This window comes from Macrobrachium nipponense, chromosome 2 (assembly GCF_015104395.2).
Source record: "Macrobrachium nipponense isolate FS-2020 chromosome 2, ASM1510439v2, whole genome shotgun sequence".
Lineage (NCBI taxonomy): Eukaryota > Metazoa > Arthropoda > Malacostraca > Decapoda > Palaemonidae > Macrobrachium > Macrobrachium nipponense.
In genome coordinates this window covers 97,382,067-97,408,048 of record NC_087201.1, presented here as the reverse complement: position 1 = coordinate 97,408,048, position 25,982 = coordinate 97,382,067, and the positions used below count along the sequence as shown (strand labels likewise).

The 25,982-nt window shown below is 41.5% G+C and overlaps 2 protein-coding genes across 3 annotated transcripts in view; one reads left to right on the top strand and one right to left on the bottom strand.

Moving 5' to 3' along the window:
• LOC135220821 (DDB1- and CUL4-associated factor 13-like) overlaps positions 1-25,982 on the bottom strand; it is a 111,449-nt gene that overhangs the window by 84,242 nt on the left and 1,225 nt on the right. Inside the window, exon 1 of one of the 2 annotated variants that reach the window (XM_064258360.1) lies at positions 12,182-12,413. The exons of the other annotated variant lie outside the window; for it this stretch is intronic. Coding sequence (XP_064114430.1) covers positions 12,182-12,260 — 79 coding nt within the window. The 5' untranslated portion in view covers positions 12,261-12,413. Of the gene's footprint in view, positions 1-12,181; positions 12,414-25,982 lie in introns of those variants that run through there. 2 annotated transcript variants of the gene reach the window in all.
• Positions 18,840-25,982, top strand: part of LOC135220825 (probable NADH dehydrogenase [ubiquinone] 1 alpha subcomplex subunit 12) — a 44,745-nt gene continuing 37,602 nt past the window's right edge. The window contains exon 1 of the mRNA XM_064258368.1: positions 18,840-19,024. Coding sequence (XP_064114438.1) covers positions 18,930-19,024 — 95 coding nt within the window. The 5' untranslated portion in view covers positions 18,840-18,929. The remainder of the gene's footprint in view (positions 19,025-25,982) is intronic.

The following is a 25,982-nucleotide window of genomic DNA, read 5'->3' as shown; positions in this document are numbered from 1 at the left end:
ATCCTGGGTGCCGATGGCAGGTCCAGGGGCGAGCTCTTGGGGCAGCGAAAGTCTGGTCGTGGCAGCACGGCAAACCCCGGGCGGCGGCAGCATGCCCCTCCTCAGTACGGCGATCGGACCCTGCACAGCGGCTGTAGGCGACACTGACACCACGTGAGGCGAATATACCAGGTGAGGAGGGGCAGCATACCCTGGAGTCGACAAGGTGGTCGTTGTGGTGGTCACCGTCCTATGGGTGACCGCAGTAGACCCAGCCAGATGATGGAAAAGCCCCTGGACACTAGGCATGCCCTGCAGACCCAAAGACGCCCACACCTGACCAAGGTCATCCCTCGTGGCAAAAGCACCTGCGGAAGCAACGGTCGGGTAATTAGGAGGGGTTTCCCCCTCACGCCGGGGGGGGAGCCCACCCCGAGCGAACGGAAAACCCCGAATACAACTGTACGTCGGGGCACCGAGCGCCCTCCTCCATGCTCGACAGATCAGGCAAGGAGGACCCGGATACCCCCTCCCCAAAGGGGAAGGTGCCATCCGTGGGAGCTGAGCAGGGGGGGGGGGGCAGGAAAGAAGACGAAGAATCGGATACCAAGGGAGTCGCGGGAGAGCTTTCCGACGACTTCTTGGCAGGCCATTCGCTTTACCTAACCCCCACGCCACAGCACCCCACTTGCACTCATAACTAATACACGGCACAGCCCGAGAGCAATCGTGCCCTCGGCACCGAGCGCAAGGGCATAAGGATCAATTCCCGGTATGAGGGGAATCTTGATCCATAATGAATATTGATGCAATCAATAAAAATATATGAAAATGAAAAAGAATCCCTGCATTTACGATTTCACTTTCACACAAAAGGGGCTCATGCCAAGAGCATTCGCGCCCTCGGCACCGAGCGCAAGGGGTAAGGATCAATTCCCCGTTATGAGCGGAAATCTTGATCCAATAATGAATATTGATGCAATCAATAATATATGAAAACAATGGAAACAGAATACATACTGCACTTGTGATTTCACTTGTCCACACAAAATAAAAGGATAAGGATCAATTCCCGGGTAAGAGCGGAAACCTTGATCCATAATGAATATTGATGCAATCAAAATAATATATGAAAATGAAAAAGAATACTGTACTTGCGATTTCACTTTCACACAAAATAAAAGGGTAAGGATCAATTCCCGGGTAAGAACTGAAACCTTGATCTATAATGAATATTGATGCAATCAAAATAATATATGAAAATGAAAAAGAATACTGCACTTGCAATTTCACTTTCACACAAAATAAAGGGCTCATGCCGAGCGCATTCGCGCCCTCGGCACCGAGCGCACAGGGCAAAAATATAAATGAAAAATGAAAAAGAGTACTGCACTTACAATTTTCACTTTCACCCAAAAATACATGGCTCGGCGCGAGCGCTCCCACCTTCGGCACCGAGCACAAAGGACCTGGGGATTGATCTCAGGAAAACTCTCAATTTTCCACATTTACGCCCCTCAACCCCGGGCACAGTCATCGGGTTATAGGAGGCGCGGAGATTACATCGATCCTTGATCCATAATCATAAATAAACAAAGTGTATATATGAAAAATGAATATGCGTACTTACAGTTCACTTTTACACACACATAAAGTAAGGGAAAACACAAAAAATCCTGAAAGCAAACAATAAAGCGGGCAGAAAGCGATGACGAGCACGTCCACACACCAGCAGGCCGAAAGCAAAAGTGACTCTTCATCTCCCAGTCGCGCGGCGCGCACTGTCGGACAAGCAGTTAACCCTTAAACGCCGAAGCGGTAAAAATAAAAAACTCCCCCGAATTCCGGAGCCGGTTTTGAGCGAGCGCAGTAGCGGAAAAAATAATATTTTCAAAAAATCACAGCGCGCTTAGTTTTGAAGATTAAGAGTTCATTTTTGGCTCCTTTTTTTTGTCATTGCCTGAAATTTAGTATGCAATCATCAGAAACGAAAAATAATATCATTATCATATGTAAATAATGCGATATATGGTAGTGAATTCATACATAATTGTATTAAAATCACGCTGTGCAAAAAACGGTAAAAGCTAAAGAGTTTCTTTTTTGTCGTTGTATTGTACACTAAATTGCAATAATTTTGATATATAATACATTGTAAAACAATAAAAGCAACACCGGAAAAATATTATCACAAAATGATGTACGAATTCGTAACGCGCAGACGTAAAAAAATGTTTTTTTTTTTAAATTCACCATAAATCTAAATATTGTTCTAGAGACTCCCAATTTGTTTCAAAATTAATACAAAAGATTGAATATTACGATACTGTAAGAGTTTTAGCTTACAATTGCGTTTTTCGACCATTTCGGTAGAGTCAAAGTTGACCAAACGTGGTTTTTTTTCTATTTATTGTGATTTATATGCAAATATTTCGAAAATGAGAAAAGCTACAACCTTCAATTATTTTTTGTTGTATTCTACATGAAATTGCATACATATTCATATATAAGACTTTATGTAACGGCTAATTTAAAATGGTGCAAACATAACCACAATCGCACGTATGATTACACGAGAATCCATAATCAATGTAATAAAAAGTAATAAAGAAAGTCACGTACTTACAATACACTTTCACTTCACTAACAAACCAAGTTGAGAAACAACACAACCAAAACATATGACGATGAAGCGGGCAGAGAGTGATGACGAACACGTCCTCCACCAACGCGGCCGAAAGCAAAAGTGGTTCTTCACCTCCCAGTCGCGAGACGCGCGCACTGTCAGACAAGCAGTTAACTACCGAACTCCCTTGTTCGAAGCTTACGACCGTTCCAGCTGCCGCTAGTTACCTTCCTATTGTTAAAGGACCGAAAGGTTTGTATTACGTATCGGAACAATTGTATTTTTCTCAATCAAAACATATGCTCCTCAATGCTAACTTTCCTCTTTTAACGACTTTCTGGTCATTGCAAATTCAGCCCCATTAATTTCTTATGGTGCAAAAACAGACAGAGGCCCAGGGACCGAAAGCGATTGCGTCACACTACGGCGGTAATCCGGCAGTAAAACATCTTCATATATCCAAAAAGTAAATAATAAAGATACATATATATGCGCATTACAATTATATAACAATTACACGAATAGCTGATAACAATCTGCATGAATAACTGGTAAACTGTTCTACAAGAAAGTTGAGCATAGCAATTCATTTACAATAGGTACGAAAGTCAAGATGTCGTGACGTCATAATACAGGACTTAAAAGAACATTCTAAATTACAAAAAATAATTACTTAAATGTGAGTCAGAATCCAGTTACTTTTTCAATAATGAATATTTTCAAATTAATCATCCTAAATATGTAAAATATTGATGTTTTACTATTTAGCTATTTAAATAATTATCTAGTGCATGCTTCGTCGTCGTCTTCTACCAAAACAGTAGTTTCCTTAAAAACGTTGTGGCCAGGGACCGTGTTACGATTGTTGTGATGAAAGTGCCTCAGCGTCTATGGGTACAAGTGGTGTGCGGATTTATCACAGGAAAATGAAGTTTTTATGATAAAACGAAGTTTAATGTATACTTACCTGGCAGGTATATATATAGCTATATTCTCTGTTCCACCTGGCAGAAATTTTCAAAACTCGCGGCAATCGCTAGTAACCTATTAGTAGTTCAGGCAACCACCACCCCGTTACCGTGGCGCTAGCGCTAGGAACCGTTCCCAATTGGGCCAGATTTTCTCTGAACCCTGTCCCCTGAGGGGAGGCGGGTGGGAATTAAATTATATATACCTGCCAGGTAAGTATACATTAAACTTCGTTTTATCATAAAAACTTCATTTTAATGTATGACACTTACCTGGCAGGTATATATATAGCTGATTGACACATTGGAGGTGGGCGGGTCAAGGACAGCAACATTCTTAGAGTATAAAAATATTATTAAAATATTATTAAAACTCCAGGTTCCTTACCTGCTAAGGTAGCTGACTTCATAGGTCCTGCCTCTAAGCTGCTTAAACCTTAGTAGCTCTCAACAAGAAGTGTCCTGTCTGTTGAAGAAGCTAAGACTGGAACTGACAACTGGACGTGACCAATGTGTTGACAGATCCTTACAGCCCTCTTATGCCACGGCATTCAAGCTAGTAACAGATCATTTACCTGAACTACACCACATACCATCACCCCGATAATACTAACACAACTGAGAAAAGTACCGCACCCTTTTCTCAGACGACCAAGAAACACAAACACCATCACCTAATAAAAAACAATAGCTTACAAGAAGGTTATGGGGTAGTAAACTCCTTTGCCCAATACTGTACCCGAGGACACGTATGGACCTAGCGTCTGACAATTATCGAAGGTGTCTGAACGTCCCTAAGATATGAGACGCAAATATTGAATTAGTTCTCCAATATGTTGATTCAATAATTTCCTTGAGGGCTAATTCTTTTTTAAAAGCTAATGAAGTCGCCACTGCCCTGACTTCATGAGCCTTCACTTTCAAAATACCAAAGCTCTGCTCTTCACACAACATATGAGCCTCTTTAATTAACTCTCTCATGAAGAAGGCTAGAGCGTTCTTCGTCATGGGTCTAGTGGGGTCTTTAACTGAACACACAGAGCATCAGACCTCCCTCTGATAACTCTTGTTCTTTCTAAATAACCTCTCAATGCTCTCACTGGGCAGAGAACTCTTTCTTGCTCGTTACCGACCAATTCAGCTAGACCCAAAACTTCAAAGGATCTTGGCCAGGATTAGCTGGATCCTCATTCTTGGCCAAGAAACCTTCTTGGAATGAACACACTGCATTGCCGTGTCTCCATCCCACCTTCTTCGATATGGCCTTTGAAGCCTCACTAACTCTTTTAGCAGTTGCCAATGCTACTAAAAAGATAGTCTTCTTAGCAAGATCTCTCAGAGAGGATTCCTCTAACGGTTCGAATTTGCTAGAAGTTAAATACTTCAAGACCACATCCAGGTTCCACGCAGGTGGCCTGCCTTCTGATTGTTCTTCGTCCCAAACGACCTAATCAGATCTCTCAGATCTAAGTTATTCGAGATGTCTAGATCCCTGTGTCTAAACACTGAGGTTAGCATACTCTTATAACCTTTAATTGTCGAAACTGACAAGTGTAAATCCTTCCTCAAGTAAAGAAAGGAATCTGCGATTTGGGTCACAGAGGTACTGGATGAAGACACTTCCTGTTTTTACACCACTTCCGGAAATTGTCCCACTTCGACTGATACACCGTGATTGTGGAGTTCTTCTGGCTCTAGCCACTGCACTGGCCACCTCTCTAGAATATCCCCTCGCTCTGACCAGACGTTCGATAGTCTGAACGCAGTCAGACCCAGAGCGAGGGTATTCTTGTGAAACCTGTCGAAGTGGGGTTGTTTGAGTAAATCTAACTCTTAGAGGCAAGAGTCCTTGGCGTTATCTACTGTCCATTCCAGTACCTCTGTGAACCAACTTTGGGCCGGCCAAAACGGGGCTACTAATGCTCTCGTTCCTTTGTCTCTCCCTGAACTTCTTCATCACTTTCCCCAGCACCTTGAACGGAGGAAAAGCGTACAGATCTAAGTTTGACCAATCCATCAAGAACGCATCTACCGCCACTGCTTCCTGGTCTGGAATCAGAGAGCAATATGTTGGTAACCTCTTTGTTCTGGCTGTCGCAAACAGATCCACTACCGGACGGCCCCACACTTCCACAGGCTCTGGCAAACCTCCATGTGCAACGTCCACTCCGTCGAGAGAAGTTGCTCTCTCCTGCTCAACAGGTCCGCACCCACGTTCTTCTCTCCTTGTATAAACCTGGTGAGTATCACGACCTTTTCTCTTCTGCCCAAAGCAGAATTTCTTTTTGCCAGATTGTAAAGGGGAAAAGAATGAGTTCCCCCTTGCTTCCGAATATATGCCAGAGCCGTGGTGTTGTCCGAGTTGACCTGCACTGTCTTGTTTCGAATCAACTCTCTGAAGTGCTTCAAAAGCCAAGAAAATTGCCAACAGTTCCTTCCTGTTTATGTGCCACTTTGTTTCGTCCTTGTTCCAAAGTCCCGACACCTCTTGAGGGCCTAATGTCGCTCCCCAACCCGCGTCCGACGCGTCGGAAAACAAGACGAGGTCTGGGTTCTTCTGCTGAAGCGACATCCCTCTTGCTAACCTGCCTGGAGTTAGCCACCACTTTAATTCCTCCTTTACTTCGGTCGGAATTAGAAACTGGAAGGAATCCGGTTGCGATTTTCTTGGCCATGAATCCTTCAGGAAAAACTGAAGAGGTCTCATGTGCAGTCTTCCTAAAGAAATGAACCTCTCTAGTGAAGAGAGTGTGCCCAGTAGACTCATCCACTCTCTTGCAGAGCATCGGTCTTTCTTTAGAAAATCCTGCACCTTCTGAATGCATTGGGCTTGCTTTCGGGGGACGGAAAAGCCCGAAAAGTCACTGCCGATATCTGAATCCCCAAATAAACTATCTGTTGTTTGGGCTCCAAATGGGACTTTCCCATATTCACTACCAGACTAGGTCTTTTGCTAAGTCCAATGTTGACTTACGTCCTCCAGACATTGACTTCTCGACTGGGATCTTATCAACAGTCGTGCCAGATACAAAGACACTCTGATCCCTCTTAAATGTAGCCATCTCGCCACATTGGACATCATCCTCGTGAATACTTGAGGGGCTGTGCAAAGGCCGAAGCATAGGGCCTTGAACTGAAAGACCCTGTCCTGAATCACAACCTTATATACTTCCTGCTTCCTGGATGAATCGGAATATGAAAGTATGCGTCTTGTAAGTCCAGAGTCGCCATCCAGTCCCCTGGACGTACCGCTGCCAGTACTGAATCGTTCGTCTCCATAGTTGACTTACGTCCAGCACTGGCCTCCAACCTCCCGAGGACTTTGCAACCAGGAACAGCCGGTTGTCAAATCCCGGAGATTCGTGATCCAGAACAGGTTCTATGCTCCTTTCTCTAGCATGGAAGCTACCTGCTCCCACAGAGCCGCTTTCTTCTCTAAATCGTTGTAATTTGCCCCGAGGGCTCTCGGAGATGTTGCGGAGAGGAGGTCTTTTCACGAAAGGAATCTTGTACCCTTCCCGAGCTACGTTGACAGCCCAGGGATCTGCCTTCATTTGTTGCAAACTTCCCAAAAACAAACCTTGAAGTCTGGCTCCCACTGTCGTCTGGAGGACCGAGTTCTCATTCTTTAGAGGGGGTCTTGGCTCCTCTTTTCGCGGGTACTCTCTTACCCCTAAATGCGGGTCGAGCGGAATGTTCTTCCTCGAAAGGGCTGTTGCGACGGTCTAGTCTCCTTTGGCGTCTTCTTCATCAACTTGGTTGGCAAGAACTCTTAACCGAAGACGAAAGAAGATCTTGAGTGGCTTTCTGCGAAAGGGATAGAGCTATATCCCTAATCACCTCTGAAGGAAACAGCTGTTTCGAAAGGGGAGAGAACAGTAACTCCGATTTCTGAGAGTTAGAAACTCCTTTTGAGGCGAACGAACACAACAGCGATCTCTTCTTAAGCACTCCTGCTGTGAATAACGAAGCCAGCTCATTCGTTCCGTCTCTAAGAGCCTTATCCATGCAGGACATAATGCTCTTAGCTGTTTCTAAGTCCTGCGAATCCTCTTCTCCTATGGAATTCGCTAGCGCTCCAAAGACCAATCCAAGAAATTAAAGACTTCGAAAGTCCTAAAAAATCCCTTTAAATAGATGGTCAATTTCCGAGGACGTCCACCAGACCTTGGCCGACTGTAACGCCTGTCTGCGTGAGCTGTCCACTATACTGGAGAAGTCCCCCTGGGAGGAGGCAGGTACTCCCAGGCCTAGACTTTCTCCAGTAGCGTACCATACTCCTGATTTAGAAGCTAACTTAGCTGGAGGAAAAAACAAACGAGTATTTTCCCGCTTCTTTCTTTGTCCTTCATCCAGTCATTCACCCGTTGAAGGGCCTTCTTTGCCGAAATTGACATCGTCATTTTCAGGAAGGAGGACTTCTTTGGAGTCCTAGTCTTGGAAAACTGTGATAAGGGGGGATAACGGAGCTGTCGGTTTAAATTCCCCCTCAAAAACAGCAATAGACGTGAAGTCAGAACCTTATAATCTGAAGAAGGTTCTGTATTCTTTTCTTCAATACTTCCAACTCTTCTTCTGCTGAAGAAATATCTTGCAAGTCGTCGTCGTATTGACGCTTCGTTGACGGACTAGCGTCCTGCCGCCTGCGTCCTGCGGCTCGCGAGGCATCGGCGTCCTGCCGCCTCTCGATGTCTTGCCGCCTGCGTCCTGCGGCTACCGATGCGTCTGCGTCCTGCCGCCTCTCGATGTCCTGCCGCCTGCGTCCTGCGTCCATCGTAGACACGCCTGCTTCCTGCCGCCTGCGTCCTGCGTCCCCCATTGGTCCCGCGTCCTGACGTTTGCGTCCTGCTTCTTCCAACACTATTTTCCTCCTAGCGCCAGTGCGCCCTGCGTCCTCGGCGAACGCGTCCTTGTCTTCCCTTTTCGAAGACTTAATGGGAAGGAAAATCGTCCGTACGCCTCGAAGATGCTTGTTCAGGAGCATCCCAAGACTTCACCAACACTGCCAACTTGGACTGCATTTCCCGTAAGAAATGCTTCGTACCATCCTCCTGAATGGTAGACGACGAAGGTAAGGATGAGGATTACGAGCTGGACTGCGACCTAAAGGAGAGCGATCTTGTACTCTACCCGACGGAGAAATACGAGGGGAGGATCCATAAGAAGATGGAGGCGATTCTCCCAAGGCAATACCATGCCGAGACGGACGTATATCGCCAGTGCGATTTGCGTCCTCTCTAGCACGAAAAAATCCTTTCCTCTTGATCGGTACTGCTTCCCCGTCTTCCGAGGATGACAACACCTCAGGACTACTCCAAGCCCTCACTATCTTGCACCTGTCTGTCGAGAGCAGTTGATGTCCTGAACGTCCTCTTGAGTGGGCGAGACACCACTGCATACCGACGTTCTCGCTCGGAAGTCGAACCTTCCGAGGACGCACACTTCCCAGTTACGCCTTTTCTGCGGCGAACTGCAACAGCCTGGGAACTTGCAAACAGGACTGTTCGAAGGGACGCCTGACCGTGTCAAAACCTCTCTCGCCTCCCTTCGACTGTCGACATGCCTTCTCCCTTGGGTCTGGGAGCTTGACAGAGGTCTAGGTCTAGGAGCACGAGAGAGACGATCAGACGCCCCCTCCACTACACTTTCACTGACATCGAAAGCACTAACTTTGTCTGTAAGTCGCTGTATCTGGTCGCCCATGGACGCAAGGGCAGCGAACACTTTCACAATATTTGTATCGTTCGTCTCCTCCGATACAGCAGCGGGGCGCAGGAGATACCTGGGGAGAAGGAACTACCAATTCTAAACTTAGAAGGAGCTGGAGAGGAAATACAATCACTCTTTTTACTCGAAGAATTTGACTTCTCACTACGAGAAACAGATCTCCTTACACGATCTTTCTCCAGTCTATCAACGTATTTCATAAAGACCTTCCATCCTTCTCTGATAAATTTTCACATTCAATGCATCTATTCTCCCAAGTACACACATTCTCCCTACATTTCTTACAAACGGTATGAGGGTCGACCGAGCTTTCGGCAGTCTTACCTTACACCCCTCTTTTACACACACTCTAAACATACTTCCAGAGTCAGACATCTTAAAGAACAATCCAAAGCGAATGCCAAGCTAACGTTTCCGAGTACAATACCAAAATCCAAGATCAGTCAGCAACGAGAATGAAAATTCTAGCAGGGAACCACCAACAATGTTGCCGGTTCGGCTGGCAGAGAAAATCTGGCCCAATTGGGAACGGTTCCTAGCGCTAGCGCCACGGTAACGGGGTGGTGGTTGCCTGAACTACTAATAGGTTACTAGCGATTTGCCGCGAGTTTTGAAAATTTCTGCCAGGTGGAACAGAGAATATAGCTATATATATACCTGCCAGGTAAGTGTCATACATTAAATGGGAAGTTTGCTGACACAAGCAACTCCGCAAACATCGAGATGGCGTCAATCTTTTAAGTTATTTAAGCGTAAGTAAAAATTTTGAAAGCGTTTTGGTGAAATTTGCTGCGTTGGCCACCCTTTTCACTACCCTCTGTTTAAAGCTTTAAATTTGGCCTTAATTTCTAACTTTGGAGAAAATACTTACTTCGGAGCGACTACAGATCAGGGGACGATTGATTTTCGTGGGAAAAATTGCTAAGAATAACGTTTTTGTAGTTGACCCAGTGAAAATAAAGCCTAAAAAACATCAAACGGTAAAAGGGGACCCAGTGGGAAACCGGGGTTTTTAGGCGGGGGGAAGCCCAAAACTCTCAATTCCCGGTTTTGAGACCCAGACCCTTGACCCTGAATACAAAATTTTGACCCCTTACTCTGCAATCAAGATTGACGTAGGCTAGGCTAGCCTAGGACCCCTTACTTTGCAGAACTTTTGAACCACTAGCCTACATGTAAAACGTTTAGCCTAGGCTACCACTAACCGACATTAAATTAGATGCTAGGACCCCTTACTTTGCATACATAACTTTCAACAACTACTTTACATGTAAACAACAGACTAGCCTAGGCTACGACTAACCAGAATTACTGATAAATTATTTGTTAACGGTGAATATGTTTATGTGTGCTGAACGGAGCTTTGCGTGCGCGCGCTAGCCACAGGGGTTACAGAGAATTAGCCACAGTACATACAAAAAAACACAACTAGCCTAGGCTATAAATCCCCCCATAACTGTAACATTAAACACATTTCTCGTTTGCCACGGCCTTACTGTTCGAACACGTGCTTCGGTACTGGCTTCGAACTAACCGAAACACTAGTTTACATACAAATTGTGGCATCATGTATGTTCCTACATGCCCACCGCCGGGCCGATAGATCTGTTCAAACACGTGCTTCGGTACTGGCTTCGAACTAACCGAAACACTAGTTTTAAGGCTAACAAAAATTAATATACAACTTACCTTATTCACATTTCAAAGTCGCTGCTGTCCGACAACCATGAAGGGGTACATGAAGGCATCAGTCTCTGCCCCTTTGAAACGGGTGGGGGATCACGTGGCTCGCTGGTCTTATTGTTTCGGACCGGGACAAAGGCGACTTTTCAAAAAAGGACCCGTGCCGAACTGATACCTTCTTACCGCACTTGCTGTTTGTACAACTTCATAAATTCGTCGGTGTTGAGTAGGAACTCGGTCAGAATACTAATATACAAATGTGTATCTATTTATCGAACTCGTCTGCTTTAACACTTTTAGGAAATAGGTACTAATACTGCGTGCGTTCTATCCATGTCAGCGGTGGAGAATGGAAAGGCCGAATTTTGTGACTGCAGGTATGATCGTCTGATTCATAGGTATTCATGGGACACATTTTTATTAGTTGGAAGGAAGTTAATCCATGTCCCTTGGGGATGACCTGGGTCAACCTGATACAGGATTGGTTTGATTTAAAATTCCCTCGTTGGGGGCGGGCCGACGTACAGCACCTGTCCGCAGCCAACTCAAGAACTACGGGAGCTACGACCGCCGTGTCAGCCTTCGCATCAATTGGGTACTTAGAAAAATTTATGTTTCACAGGAAATATCGGCGGATGGTATTTTGGTGTAAATTGGTCGGGTAAGTGACTTTTCGGGTATAGCCCAGCTACCTAGGCTACTAGGTAATTTTGGAATTCTGGACAACTTTTATTCTATGCATTTTGTTATTTGGGGTAATGGTTCTGGAATTGTCGGATCTGTCCCAGGATCTGCGAACTACCCCTCCTGGAGAAGAATTTTAGTAGTAGGTAGCCTACTACCTACTACCTAAGTAATTCGAACGACTGTAATGAACCCCCAGCGGCCAGTACTACTAGGTATAGGCTAGGTAAACACAGCAAAATACATTGGACGCCCCAATCCCTAAAGGATGTCGTATCCGCGGTTACGTTCCTTGTCGTCCGCGCGGACTGCTTCTGTAGAAATACCTTAGAGTACTTATTCAGAGGGTGGATCAACAAGCGGGCAAGACGGGCTTAGCTAGCCCACTCGGTTTTTTTCTCCTAGCTAGGCTACCTTCTAGTATAGGCTAGCCTATATACTAGCCTAGGTAGTAGAAATGCAACCCATTACCTTAGGTAGGAATGGCGGTAAAGTTAATGTAAGCTTCACTTACCTTTATGTATATCATGTTTAGTTTCCCGAAGGTAGTTATCGGGGTTCCGTGAAATCACCTTTATTTTCTTGATTGACATTTTCGAACCATGAAGACGACAAATCCTAAATCCAACTAGTAGATAGTAGTAATCGTCGTGGTAGGGTACTCGACTACTCGCAGACACACCGCACGTTTCAACTTAGTAGTAGTAGTTCTGAAAGGTCGTAACTTTGTAGCGGTTTATTCCGGTCCCTGGTTCCCAGATCCTTATAATTTACACCACAACGACTTCGTAGGGCACACTATCCTTTTAAGATGGACACAGAACAAATATACAGTAATTAGTTTATTATCATCCTACGCTTAGCTTCCGTTTCATATGCATCTGTTCCCATGAACCTACTATATGTTTCTTTATGTTTATTTTATCTTTATTGCTTCCCCATATATAATTTACACAATTTTATTAGGCATTTTAATCTCAATAATTATCAGGCTGTCTCTTAACTATCTTTTTTTTTCTTTTACCTAAATAAATGTTCTACTGCAAGATTCTCCTTGATTTTTTAAGCAGGTTGACCTTGCTTGCATCGTGAGTACTGCATCATTTCTTCAAATTAAATGTAAAAGCTAGCTCTTTCCACTACCTTCCTTGAATCTCAAGTTGTTATTTCCTATTAATTTCAAAGTTATTTTATATCCTCTGTGATTTTCTTTTTAATATTACTTTTTCGGTGTTTTCTTGCACCTGATTCCTTAACTTTTTTTCTTTCTCTCTACTTGTCGCATGGGTCTGTCATTATTTCTGTGTCGTGAAATAGCATAATTCTCCCTTATTCTGACCTTTCATAAGCCTCAAAGAAGGGGCGCATTGTGGTTGTTCGTACTTACGCTCCTACAACCCTGTATCCAATATTTACAAGTTTAACCATCTCTTGGCATACTTTACTCCTCTTCTGGTGCTTCCAAATAATGTCAGAGGCATTGCTATTATAATATATATATATATCATATATATATATATATATATATATATAATATATATATGATGTGTGTGTGTGTGTGTGTGTGTGTGTGTGTGTGTGTGTGTGTGTGTGTGTGTGTGTGTGTGTTTATATGATATATATATATATATATATATATATATATATATATATATATATACATGCTTTTACCTTATGCCACATCAACAACTTTCATTAGGATGTCATGTCTTTTGATATCCCTACTTATATGTCTCCTGCTTTTCAACTGAAATCTTTAATCGCTTCTTTGTAAATCATTCTTTTATATATTCTTGACTACCTGTTCCACTATCAGTTAGGTATCTCGATCCCACTTTCCATAACGAACTCCTTCAAGGTCTTATTTGATTGGATTTATGCTTTCCTGTCTCAGTTTTTTTTATATTGATAATGATGTATGTTTTTGATATACAATTTGTGTTATTAGGTTATGGTTTGTGAGTATCTTAAGGCAAATGGTGGACACATTTTCCAAAATGTTCCAAAGAACCAATCTACAGCCTTCTACCTCAGACGCTGAGGCTCGAACACAGCTTCATTTAATTTAAACTTTTCCGTTTCCATCCAATTATTTACGAAGTCTCATTTTGTTTGCCACCAGTCAGGATCAATATCTGTAGTCAGCTACATTTCTCATCGTCTCAGTCTCCTCTAATGTTTTACAACAGACTTATGAGATGTAATGAGAGTTATCGTCCTGTTCCGTAATTCGCAATACGTTCCTCCACAGCATGGATCATCACTCTCTCTTTAGCTTGACATTTCTGATTCTGTCTTGTGACCATACCTTTATTGAGAGACTCACGTTGACGTGTAGCCGTCTCTTGCATTATGTGTCGCTCCCCTCCGTTCCCTCCTTCCCCACTCTCTCTCTCTCTCTCTCTCTCTCTCTCTCTCTCTCTCTCTCTCTCTCTCTCTCTCTCTCTCTCTCCTCTCTCTGTCTTGTCTTATCCTGATTTTTATGAATGTGAATTAAGTCTCATTCTTCACATTTCAATACATAATGCCTAGTATTCCAAGCAGCTGGTCTACACACAATTTTGTGACCTTTTCTGAATTATCTCGACATTCTACGGATATTCGTGAATTGCTGAAATTTTCCTTTAACACTAGTTATTGCATACCATGAATTTGGATGAAAGCTTTTTCACATTTCTTACAGTTACCTTGTCAAAATTACCAACATTACTAGTCTTAAAAGGAGCATTTCTCTCCAACATTACTAGTCTTAAAAGGAGCATTTTTCTCTCTTCCCCTCAATTCTGAAATTCGTAGCTGTTTTTTACTTTGTATATCTACTGTCAAGCAACTTGAATTCCTCGCAAAGGCTGTGGTGTCTCTCTCGGTATCAGGACAAGATCCCTCATAGGACAAAATCCCCTGAGGACAAAATCCCCCTTGCCAGAATTCCCCGTTCTACAGTTTGCTTGTTTTTCAAAAAAGGGAAAAAAAATTTACTAACAGCTACATATTATCTAAATCTTCTTACTGTCATAGCAGTACAGTCGTTTGCTCATTTTTCTGAAAAGGCGATGTACTTTTTTACTTACATAGTTTAACTAAATCTTCTTACAAAGAGTTCATTTTGGAAATCACTTTAGTACTTCCACCCATAGAAGATGGAGTTTGTGAAGAGCAAAAGGACAGGTGAAATTGCATCGTGAAAGATATATTTACGTTAAAGACTATGCACCATTACCGGATAAGACCCTAACAACTTATAACAGGTTTATACAAGAAGTTAAAATTTTGACAAACTGCTCGCCTGCGAGTGCAATGATCGATTTTGAAAGAACAATGCTAAATACTTTGATATAGCGTACTTTCCTGAAGTCGATGTTAAAGGCTGCCTTTTTCATTTCTGCCAAAATATTTACAGAAAAATACAAGAGTTTGGTTTACAAAAACATTATCAAGACAATAATTAATTCTCTCTCTAAATGAGAATTGTATCGGCCCTTGCCTTTATTACCCCTGAATCTGTTCATGAAGCGTTTGAAGACCTCTATGATATTCTGCCAGAGGAGAGTTTCCCGATTTTGGATTACTTTGAGGAGCACTATATTGGCAGGCCATGTCGACGAGGACGCGAGAACCCACATGTAGCATACCTCTGTAAAATATGTATGCAAGAACAAACGATGAATTCAATTGTACCAATAATTCTGTGGAAGGATGTCATCGTGGTTTCGTATAATTTGCTGGGTGTTCCCATCCAGTCATCTGGATTTTATGAGTCTCTTGGAGCGAGAAAACAATTTTCAAGATGTTCAGACGAATGAGATTATTTCTGGTATCGCTAGTGAACCACCTAGAAAGAAATATAAGGATACCACATCACGAATCAAATCAGTTGTGCCAACATACCAAGAAAAAACGTATTTAGATTATATTAGAGGCATTGCATTTAACTTAGGGTTTTAAATACACGTCCAGTCTTTGAATAAACAATCTAGCATTTTTCCTGAAATTTGCATTTTCCTCAGATATTTTTATTGTTAAGTATTCCACCTCCCGAGTTAGTTAAAAAAAATTTCCATCAGTAATATTCAGGTAACTAGAACTATATATGCAATAATAAATGTAAAACCAGCAAACGACTGTACGAGTATTTTAAAATATATCTGTTTGGAACTATATATAAGCAATGAAAAATAAAACAAGTTACTACTATTATTGGTTGCTTACATTTTCATGACTTTAAATTCGTCCCGGGGGATTCTGGCCATGCGGGATTTTGTCCAGGGGGATTTTGTCCTTGGGGGATTTTGTCCAAGGGGATTTTGTCCTACGGGGGATTTTGTCCTCCGGGGGATTTTGTCCTAGAACCGTCTTTCTCTTTCCTCATTTCTGTCTTTCACCCATTTTCAGCAGCCTCAGCAATCAACATTTTTCTTAGTATTTTTTTTTTATCCGATCAGCCCACGACTACATTGTGTGCAATTATAAATATGGTAAAAATTATGGAAAATGTGACATCCGGGTCATGCTCGACCTAAGTGCAGCATTTGACACAGTTGACCACATTCTGAAGATTGACGACCTGAGAGTAGCATGAGGCATCGAAGATGATAAACTCAGATGGTACAAAGGCTACTTAGAAAACGGGAAGGTTACAGTGGTTATATCAAATGTGAAATCAGAAAAGAAATTAAGACGTAACAAGAGGAGTAGCCTAAGTCAGCGTCTTGGGTCCACTGCTGTTTGCCATTTACACAGCTGAATTATCTAGAATTCTAAACGAGCACACGGTTAGGCATATTTGCTGATTTCCGTCAAAACGGTAAAAGACGTCATTAGTAAAATCGATGAATTAATGAAAGATATGAAAAACGGATGTTGACGAAGAAATCGAAACTTAATGAAGACAAAACTGAATGTATGTATGCTATTTGGATCTGACCGTGCACTACGAAAATTTCTATGAACACTTCAAAAGAATAACTATTGGTTCGTCATCAATAAACATTGTAACAGCAAACATTGATAACAAATTGTCGATGAAACACCATATATTGCATACTGTAAAAACTTAGAACTATCATATTAGAAATATTGCATTTATTAGAAAATACTTAAATGAAGATATTCTGAAAACAGCAATTTATAACCAAATTCTTTCAAGGCTCGACGGTGGGAAAGAAGACTTTCGAGGCTTAATTGACTACTGCAACGTTATAGACTACTACGGTCTCCCTAACTACCTATTAAGAAAATTGCAAGGAGTACAAAATAGAGCTGCTAGATTAATAAAAGGACTATGTTCCCGTGACAGAATAACCCCAGCACTAATTTGCGCTACATTGGCTCTAGTAAAAGCAAGAACGGAATACAAAATAAATCTTACAGTCTTCAAAGCATATCACACATGCAAGTGAAGCATTTTGAGCCCAAAAAATTGTAAGTCATGCTAGAGATTTTTGAACATTGCACGCCAAGACTATACAACAAAATACCGCCTAAAGTGAAGGTAATTCTAAACCCCAATTCCGCAGTAAAGTAGACCATGGCAGTTGACGTTTTCCTACGGTATTTTACTTACTGAACAAGAATTTACAGTAATATTTATTCGGACGACTGTAATTAATCCCCAGGGGCCAGTACGAAACACGGCAAAATACATTGAACGCCCCAATCCCAAGTGGATGTCGTATTTGCGGTCACGTTTCTTGCAGGGTAATTCTAAACAATAGTTCCGCAGGGACTGCAAGGAACGTAACGGCGGATACGACATCCGGATTGGGGCGTTCAATGTATTCGCCGTGTTTAGTACTGGCCCCTGGGGGTTAATTACAGTCGTCCGAATAAATATTACTTTAAATTCTTGTTCAGTAAGTAAAATAACGCAGGAAAATGGCAGTTGTAGGAAAACGTCAACTGCCATAGTCTACTTTACCGCGGAATGAGGGCTTAGAATTACTTATTTTGCAAACGTACAAGGGCCGAGGGTGTACACACATAAAACCAAGCAGTGAAATATTCGTCTTCAATGAATTCTTCTCCGACAACATTAACTTCATCTTTCTCTTCATGTGTCTTAACAGAGAAATATATCAATCCTAATTTATCTTTCCAAATTTCAAAATTATTTTCAAGTGCTCCCTCAGCACACCCATCTGAAATTCATTGTACATCATTTTATAGGTTTTTACTTCTCACTCTACGAAGGCCAACATAATTCTTGTTTACCCTTGTACTGCGTCTGCAAAACGCAAAGCCTACTCATTGAAGTCTCATTCACTGTCCTTCCCCGACCCTCACATGGCTCGAACAGCAAACGCTCAGTCGTAGGACAGAATTAAACCATATCAGGTTCACGGTCTAGATATTCCTAGACCTGGTGAAGTTAGCCTTAACCATAAAGAAGTTACATTATAGTTCCGGAACAAACAAGAACGAAAGTGGCCACATCTGACTGCCACCACAACTCACCGTCATAAGTCTGCATGATTTTTCTAATGTCTCTATATAAGCGTGTAAATGATAAATGAATTTATGTGCCTACGAAGCATGTAAATAAACATTCAGTTATGAGTATGAAATATAAGTTATTTAAGAAAACCATAGGTAACATGATATCATCATGACAAACCAAGTGAGGGCTGGAGGAGCTCTAGAATTTGATATCGTAATGAAGGAGAACGGACAGATTTATGAATTTTAAGTCTCGACAGATCTTTGTTTCTTTGACAATAGGAAAATTAATTTTTTCTTCAGGAAAGCTAGGTTAAAAACTATTTGTCAAATATAGAAAAAAAAAAAAACAATTTCCCATCAAATAATTTGCAGTTTACATTTAATACGTCACATTGAACAGGTCAAATTGCGTTTTCTATAACGTAAATAACATTTTCAGTCGTGAAAAGAAAGGGGTCTGTATTTTAACGATATGACATGTATTTTATGTAATAATGGTCAAATGTACTGTGGGCGACGAACTCTTCTCGGACCTCCCAGAAAGGCTTCTTGTAGGTATGATGGCTGTGAAAGGCCTACGAAAGTAAGTTATATATTTTTTTTGGTAGAATGACTCAAAATATAAATTTATGCTCTTAAAATATTTTCAGTGTTATTAAAATAATATTAATATACATATCTATTTTTCAAAATCACAAATTTAACTAAAGAACCCGTCAGAATAACCAATTTGCTATTTATTTTCAAATGAACGAGTCCGGCCAAGGAAGAAGACACCGTCGACTCCAGCTGATATTTGTTTAGCACATCCTCCCAACAGTAAAATGGCTAGCTATTTAGGCCTAGACAAAGTTGCCAAGGCGATAAATATAATAAGAGCGAACGGAGGTATCAGGGCGTCATTGTACAAGCTATACAGGTAAGTAAATTAAACCCTTGTAACATTTCAGGGTGAGGAGACACTGAATGACCCAATGGATCTCGGTGCTTGGCTTCAGGTAGCTACCTACTACTACCTAGGCTATAGGCTAGGTAGCATACCTATACTCTATTTTTTTCATCTGTCCATCGGCCTGTGGTGTTTTTGTATGGTAACACTGCGTCCCGGGCTTTAGATAGTTACATTCAGCTTACATTCAACGATATAATAATATCCTATTTCGAATATTAACGGTGTAATTCGCATACAGTAAATTATTAAAACACTTTTCAGTTGCAAAATGTACACCCAGATATCCTTTTATTTAATAACCTAACACTTTCACACAGCGTAACTATTTACGGGACGCAGTGTTGCCATACACAAACACCCTAGGCATGATGGAGATGAAAAAAAACAGAGTATAGTGGCCTGTGCCTAAGGTAGTTTGCAGAATAACGATGCAGGACAACCTCCGAACGTATGCTGATCAAACTAGGTATAACAATACCTACTAGCCTACGAGAGAATGGAAGGTTAGGCCATCGTTTCAGATGTTCGTACCTACCTAGGGTAAAACACCACGGCAGGCCAAACAGGCCACCTACAATCAACGCTTGCCACCCTCCGAAAAAGTACATTATAACGCGTCCTGACACCGGAGATGGGCATCAGTCGCGACTTCTTGTTGGTGAGAAACGGAGCTAAAGACCTCTACTCTCCTTTCGAAGTAAGTATTTTCTCCAAAGTTAGAAATTAGCTAAGGCCAAATTTTAAGATTTAAACAGAAGGTACTGAAAACGGTCTCAAACGTAGTGCAAATCTCACCAAAACGCGTTCAACATTTTTACTTACAACTCGAGGTATTTAGAAGATTGACGCCATCTTGATGTTTACGGAGTCGCTTGTGTCAATAAACTAACCATATCCTGTGATAAATCCGCACACCACTTGTGCCCACAGACGCTGGGGCACTTTTATCACAAAAAACGGAAAACTTTTCCTCACCGAGTAAACAACTGTTTTGTAGAAGACGACGACGAAGCGTGCACTTCGATAATTTTTTAAATAAATAGTAAAACATCAATATTTTACATATTTATGATGATTAATTTTAAAATATTCGTTATTGAAAAAGTAACTCGATTCTGACTCAAATTTAAGTAATTATTTTTTGGAATTTGAACGTTCTTTCAAGTCCTGTATTATGACGACACGACATCTTGACTTTCGTACCTATTGTAAATAATTACTTTACTCAACTTTCTTGCAGAACAGTTGACAGTTTTATTCATGCAGATTATCAGCTCTTCATGTAATTGGTATAATCGTAATGCGCATACATATCTTCATTATTTACTTTTGGATATATGAAGATATTTTTACTGCCGGATTATCGCCGTAGTAGTGTGACGCAATCGTTTTTCGGTCGATGCGCCTCTGTTTTCGCTTTCGCACCATAGAAAATTATCGGGGCCGAATTTGCAATGACCAGAAAGTCGTTAAAAAGAGGAAAGTTAGCATTGAGAGGCATATGTTTTGATTGAGAAAATAGCTTTTTTGTAAAAAAAATACTTGATTACAAAAAACTTGATGACAACTAAGCAGCATACCTACTATGGGTTTCAGAGACAGTGCAAGCACGTTTTTGGGCAATACCTATTTCTGTAACGAACACTCGTATCAGAACGAGATTTTGTATAGTGCATTACACCCAGTGCCGTAATTTATAAGGGTATCGTGAATCACTAATCGTAAAGAATAACAACACTTGTCCTTGTACCAAGAGACAAAAAACTCCATATGCAGAAATGGATACGAAACACGCGTATAAAGCTCCACCTACCCCTCCCCTCCCTCCACCGCCGCCCCTTTCCTTCGTTCCTTCGCCTTCCTTTCTCTCTCTCTCTTCTCTCTCTCTCTCTCTCATCTCTCTCTCTCTTGTTGCCATTCGGTATGTGTTGACCCTCCAAACTGGGTATAAGACTACACACAAAACGTTGAAACTGGTGAAATTAGGCTATGTATTGGAAGTATATATACATAATTATTAAAGGAATTTTATCATTATTGCATTACTATGACAAATAGAATTCATGGAAACTGTTATAATAATGAAACAGCGTATGTGTGAAGCCTCACTAATGTGGCAACGATGATTTTGCCATTCTTAGCATGCAAACATTAAAGCATGCAAACATTTAAAGGTTACATTTATTTCTGGCATACGGTTATTAAAGAAATTCAAAATACTAATATAGATTGAAATCTATTAAAAGTGCTAGCAAAAAAAAGAAAAAGAAAAAAAAAAAAGAATATGTATATAATTCACTTCTCCGTAGTCGTTCCTCTATGCACTTATCCATGGTCGTTCTCTATGGTTTTCGGCAGCCAGATGTACGAAAACTTTAGAAACATTTGATGTATCTACTTTAGAAATATCTGTAATTTTTCGGGGTAATTTGGTTGCAAAAAAAAAGGGATAATATACATGAATTAAATTAAATGTTTAAATAACAAAGTAAATTTAAACTAAATAACGAGTAAAGTACACAATTTAGGGACTAAAACTTTGCAGTTTCGTCGTCTGCTGTTCGTCACTGTGTTTGTGGCGCGCGTGCTAGGAACCAGCAACAGTAACTGGGTTTAAAGTGCAGTGTGGAGTGAACTGAGACCAAAATGTGTATAATAATAAAACAATCAAAATAAGCACTGTGGAGTTCAGTTGTGATGGCAGTAAGGATAAAAACCGCCGCTTACAAGGTAAAAATGAATTCAGTTCAAACCATAACCCCGGGAATAACAAGTTTCATACTTTCACTAATATAGGCAACAAAATGTTGTTTTTATTGTGCTGATACAACTGCAATCTTGAGTAAGATCAATAAACGTTACATATATACGCTAAACATTGTTCAAATGATTGCTTGGGAAGGCTGGGGAAAGATGGTGGCCGTCACTGATCAGAACCTTCCATGCAAAACGTAGCCGCCATATTGGATTTCAAAACTGCCTTGAAAACATATTTTACGAAGAGCTCACAGCTTATTTAGTTCGTATTGGGGCTTTCATATCACATTATGTTGACGAAACTTCAATCTTTTAAATGGTATGCTTAGAGTTGCAATTGTATTCATGTTTCACCAATTAAATATCGAGTGAATAAGACCCGTCCACCGTGGTGAGGGTTGGCCTTCCGTGGTGTTTTACCCTAGGTATACCTACTACTTGTAGCTAGCCTACCTACTAGTAGGTATAGGCTATACCTAGCTAGGCTACCTAGCTACAGTAGCTACTACCTAGCCTAGTAGCTACTACCTAGTAGCTATACTCTGTTTTTTTCCATCTGTCCATCCGCCTGTGGTGTTTGCGTATGGTAACACTGCGTCCCAGGCTTTAGATAGTAGTTACATTCAGCTTACATTCAACAACAATAATAATATCCTATTTCGAACATTAACGGTGTAATTCGCATACAGTAAATTATTAAAACACTTTTCAGTTGCAAATGTACCCAGATATCCTTTTATTTACCTAAAACTTACACATAGCATAACTATATTTAAAGCCCGGAACGCAGTGTTACCATGCGAAAACACCACAGACTGATGGACAGATGGAAAAAAACAGAGTATAGGTACCTAGCTATACTACTACTAGGTAGTACCTAGGTAAGTATTTATTTTGGGGTCCAGGTGGGCATGTACACACCTATGGTATTTTAGGAAGTATTTTTTTTTCATCAGCGGAACCTGTTCCTGTCGATTCTCCTTACTCTGGTGAGTACGGTGATGGGTATTCAGTGTTACTTTGGGGGTCCAGAGGGGGCAAAGACCCCCGGCCAGGTCTGGGCATGACACTGTAGCTAATTTAGCGTAAATGATTGAGTGGCGACACAGTGGCCACCAATCCCGGAATGCGGCCTCCTTCCTGAAAAGTACTTGAAGCTGCTGCCATGATCATCAGTCAAGAGTTGTGGCCCATCCAAGCAGCACAACGAGACCTCTACACTCCTCTTGAAGGAAGTGTTTTCTCCTAAATTACAAAACAATGGCATAGGGTAAACAACCGACTGGACTGGCCAACTCACTGACTATACTGCGTATTTGGCCACCCTCCGAAAAAGTACTTTAACACGTCCTGACACTGGAGATGTTCATCAGTCATGAGTTGTTTGTGGTGATATAGCAGGAGCTCAAGACCTCTACTCCTTTCAAAGTAAGTATATTTTCTCCAAAGTTAGAAATTAAGGCCATATTGTAAGATTTAAACAGAGGGTAATGAAAAGTGTGGCCAACGCAGTGCATACTACCCCCTTGACACTTTCGAAATTTTTACTTACAATTAAAAAATTGAGAAGATTGACGCCATGTCGATGTTTGCGGAGTTGCTTGTGTCAACAAACTTCCCATTTCCTGTGCTAAATCCGCACACCACTTGTACCCATAGACGCTGGGGCACTTTCATCACAACAATCGTAAACCCGACCTCTAACCAGTACTTATTAAAGGGAATGACAGCATTCTTTGCGGCGTTTTGCACTCTTCAATTGTTTATCAGTCTTGTCAATTGGTATGTGTTTACCCTCCAAACTGGGTATAAGACTTACACAAAACCGGGGAAATAAGTGAAATTAGCGTATCTATTTGTGGTATATATACATTTTACAGCAATTTTATCATTACTGCATTACTATGACAACTAGAATTCATAGAAACAGTTTGTAAATGCATCGGTGTATGTGTGAAGCTCCACTAGATGGGCAACGACAAGTCATTTTTTTGTCGCGTCATCTGCTCCTAAGTAGTACATCAGAAATATTTGTAATTTTTTGGGGTTAATTTGGTTGCAAAAGAGGGATAATAGACACAAATTAAATAAACATTTTGAAGTAACAAAGTAAAGTTATACGATATAATGAGTAAAGTAAACAATTAAGGGAATAAAACTTTGCACCGCATAAACAGTGTAGTCATCTGCTGCTCGTAACTGTGTTTGTGGAGTGAGTGCTTAGGAACCAGGAACAGCAACGTGGTTTAAGTGGAATTTGGAGTGAATTAAAACCAAAATGTGTATAATTACAATCAAATAAGCACTGTGGAGTTTCAGTTGTGATAGCAGTAAGGATAAAACCACTGATTACAAGGTTAAAATGAATTAGTTCAAACCATGACCCCGGGAATATAAAGTTTCATACTTTCACTAGTATAGGCAACAAAGTGTTATTTTATTGTGCTGATTACAACTGCAGTCTTGAGTAAGTTCAATAAATGTTACATATATACGCTAACATTGTTCAAATGAGTGCTGGGGAAGATGGTGGATTATCTGTTGTTAGAACGGCGAGTCACGCAATTGCCGCCATATTTGATTTCAAAGCTGCCTTGAAAACATATTTTACGAAGAGCTCACATGCTTATTTTAGTTCGTATGGGGCTTTCATATATCACATTATGTTGACGAAATTTCAATCTTTTGAATGGTATGCTTAAAGTTGTAATTGTATTCTTGTTTCACCAATTAGATATCGATGATGAATAAGGAAATGGCACGCGATGATGATGGATCGTCTGCGGTTGTTTACTCTAATTCGAGCGTTTTTCGGGAAGTGGCTGCATTCCGAGAGAGGTGGCCGCTATGTCACTGCTCGGTCATTTACCCTAGCCTTGGGGGCCGAGTGACCTTATCAACCACACCTAACCTAACCAAGGGTACCATGTCCTCACCAAAGGTGTTGTGTATTAAAGGATTTTTTTTTTTTTTAATTGAACAATAGGTAAATTAGCATTTTTATACATTCAACTTCCCTGCCAGATATATACTTAGCTATAGACTCCGTCGTCTCCGACAGAATTTCAAATTTCGCGGCACACGCTACAGGTAGGTCAGGTGATCTACCGCCCTGCCCTGGGTGGCAGGACTAGGAACCATCCCCGTTTTCTAATCAGAATTCTTCTGTCGCCGGACCATCAACATTGTTGTTGGTTCCTCTCGATTGGTTTTTCTTTTTTTCACCGGCAATTGATCTTCTTGACTGACTTTTGGTGACGTATCTGGATTGTTGGATTGGCATACGCTTTTGTGGACTGTTTTGTGGACTTGATTTTGGATTTTTCTTTAAATATGTCTGACTCTAGTATGGTTGTGAGACGTTGTGTGAATGTAGGCTGTAAGGTGAGGTTGCCGAAAGCTTCGGTAGACCCTCACACGGTATGCAAGAGGTGCAGGGAGTATGAATGTTCTTTTACTAATACTTGTAAAGAATGTGAGAACTTGAGTGAGAACGAATGGAAGAATCTAACTAATTATTTAAATAAGTTAGAAAGAGAAAGAGTGAGGAAGGCTTCTCATAGAAGTTTAAGTAGTTCTAGATCTGAACTAATTCCAAGCTTGGGATCTTCCCCAAGGGTAAGTATTGCTACTTCTCCTTCCATTGCAGCCCCTTCTCCTATTGCAGAACCTGTAGATCCAGCGAAAGAACTTGCAGATCTAAAAGCAGCCTTCAAAATAATGGAAAACAAAATGGCTGCCATACAAGGTAAGGCTAGTGATTTGTCATTAGACAGTGATATAAGTGTCCCCAGTGTAGTGGAGGGGGCATCTGGTCGGCTCAGCAACGCTCCTAGGTCTAGACCTCTTCCAAGCTCACATGCCCAGAGGAGAAGGAATGTCGAAAGCTGAAAGGAGGTTGTGGAGAATCCCCACCGATCAGGTGTCCCTTCGGCGGTTTCTGTGACACCCCAGACTGCCAAGGACCGCTATTGTAAAAGCGTCCTACGTGAGTGTTTCTCGTCGTCGGATCTTCATCACCGAGACGTGATTGGAGAGATTCCGATCGATCTCGGCCTCTCAAGAGGAGTTGGAGGGCGCCCGACTATTGACTCGAGCCCTGAAAAACTTCCCTGAGGAGTCTCCATCGGGAGTTAAGAAGGCCGAGAAGAGCCATTCTTCCAACCAG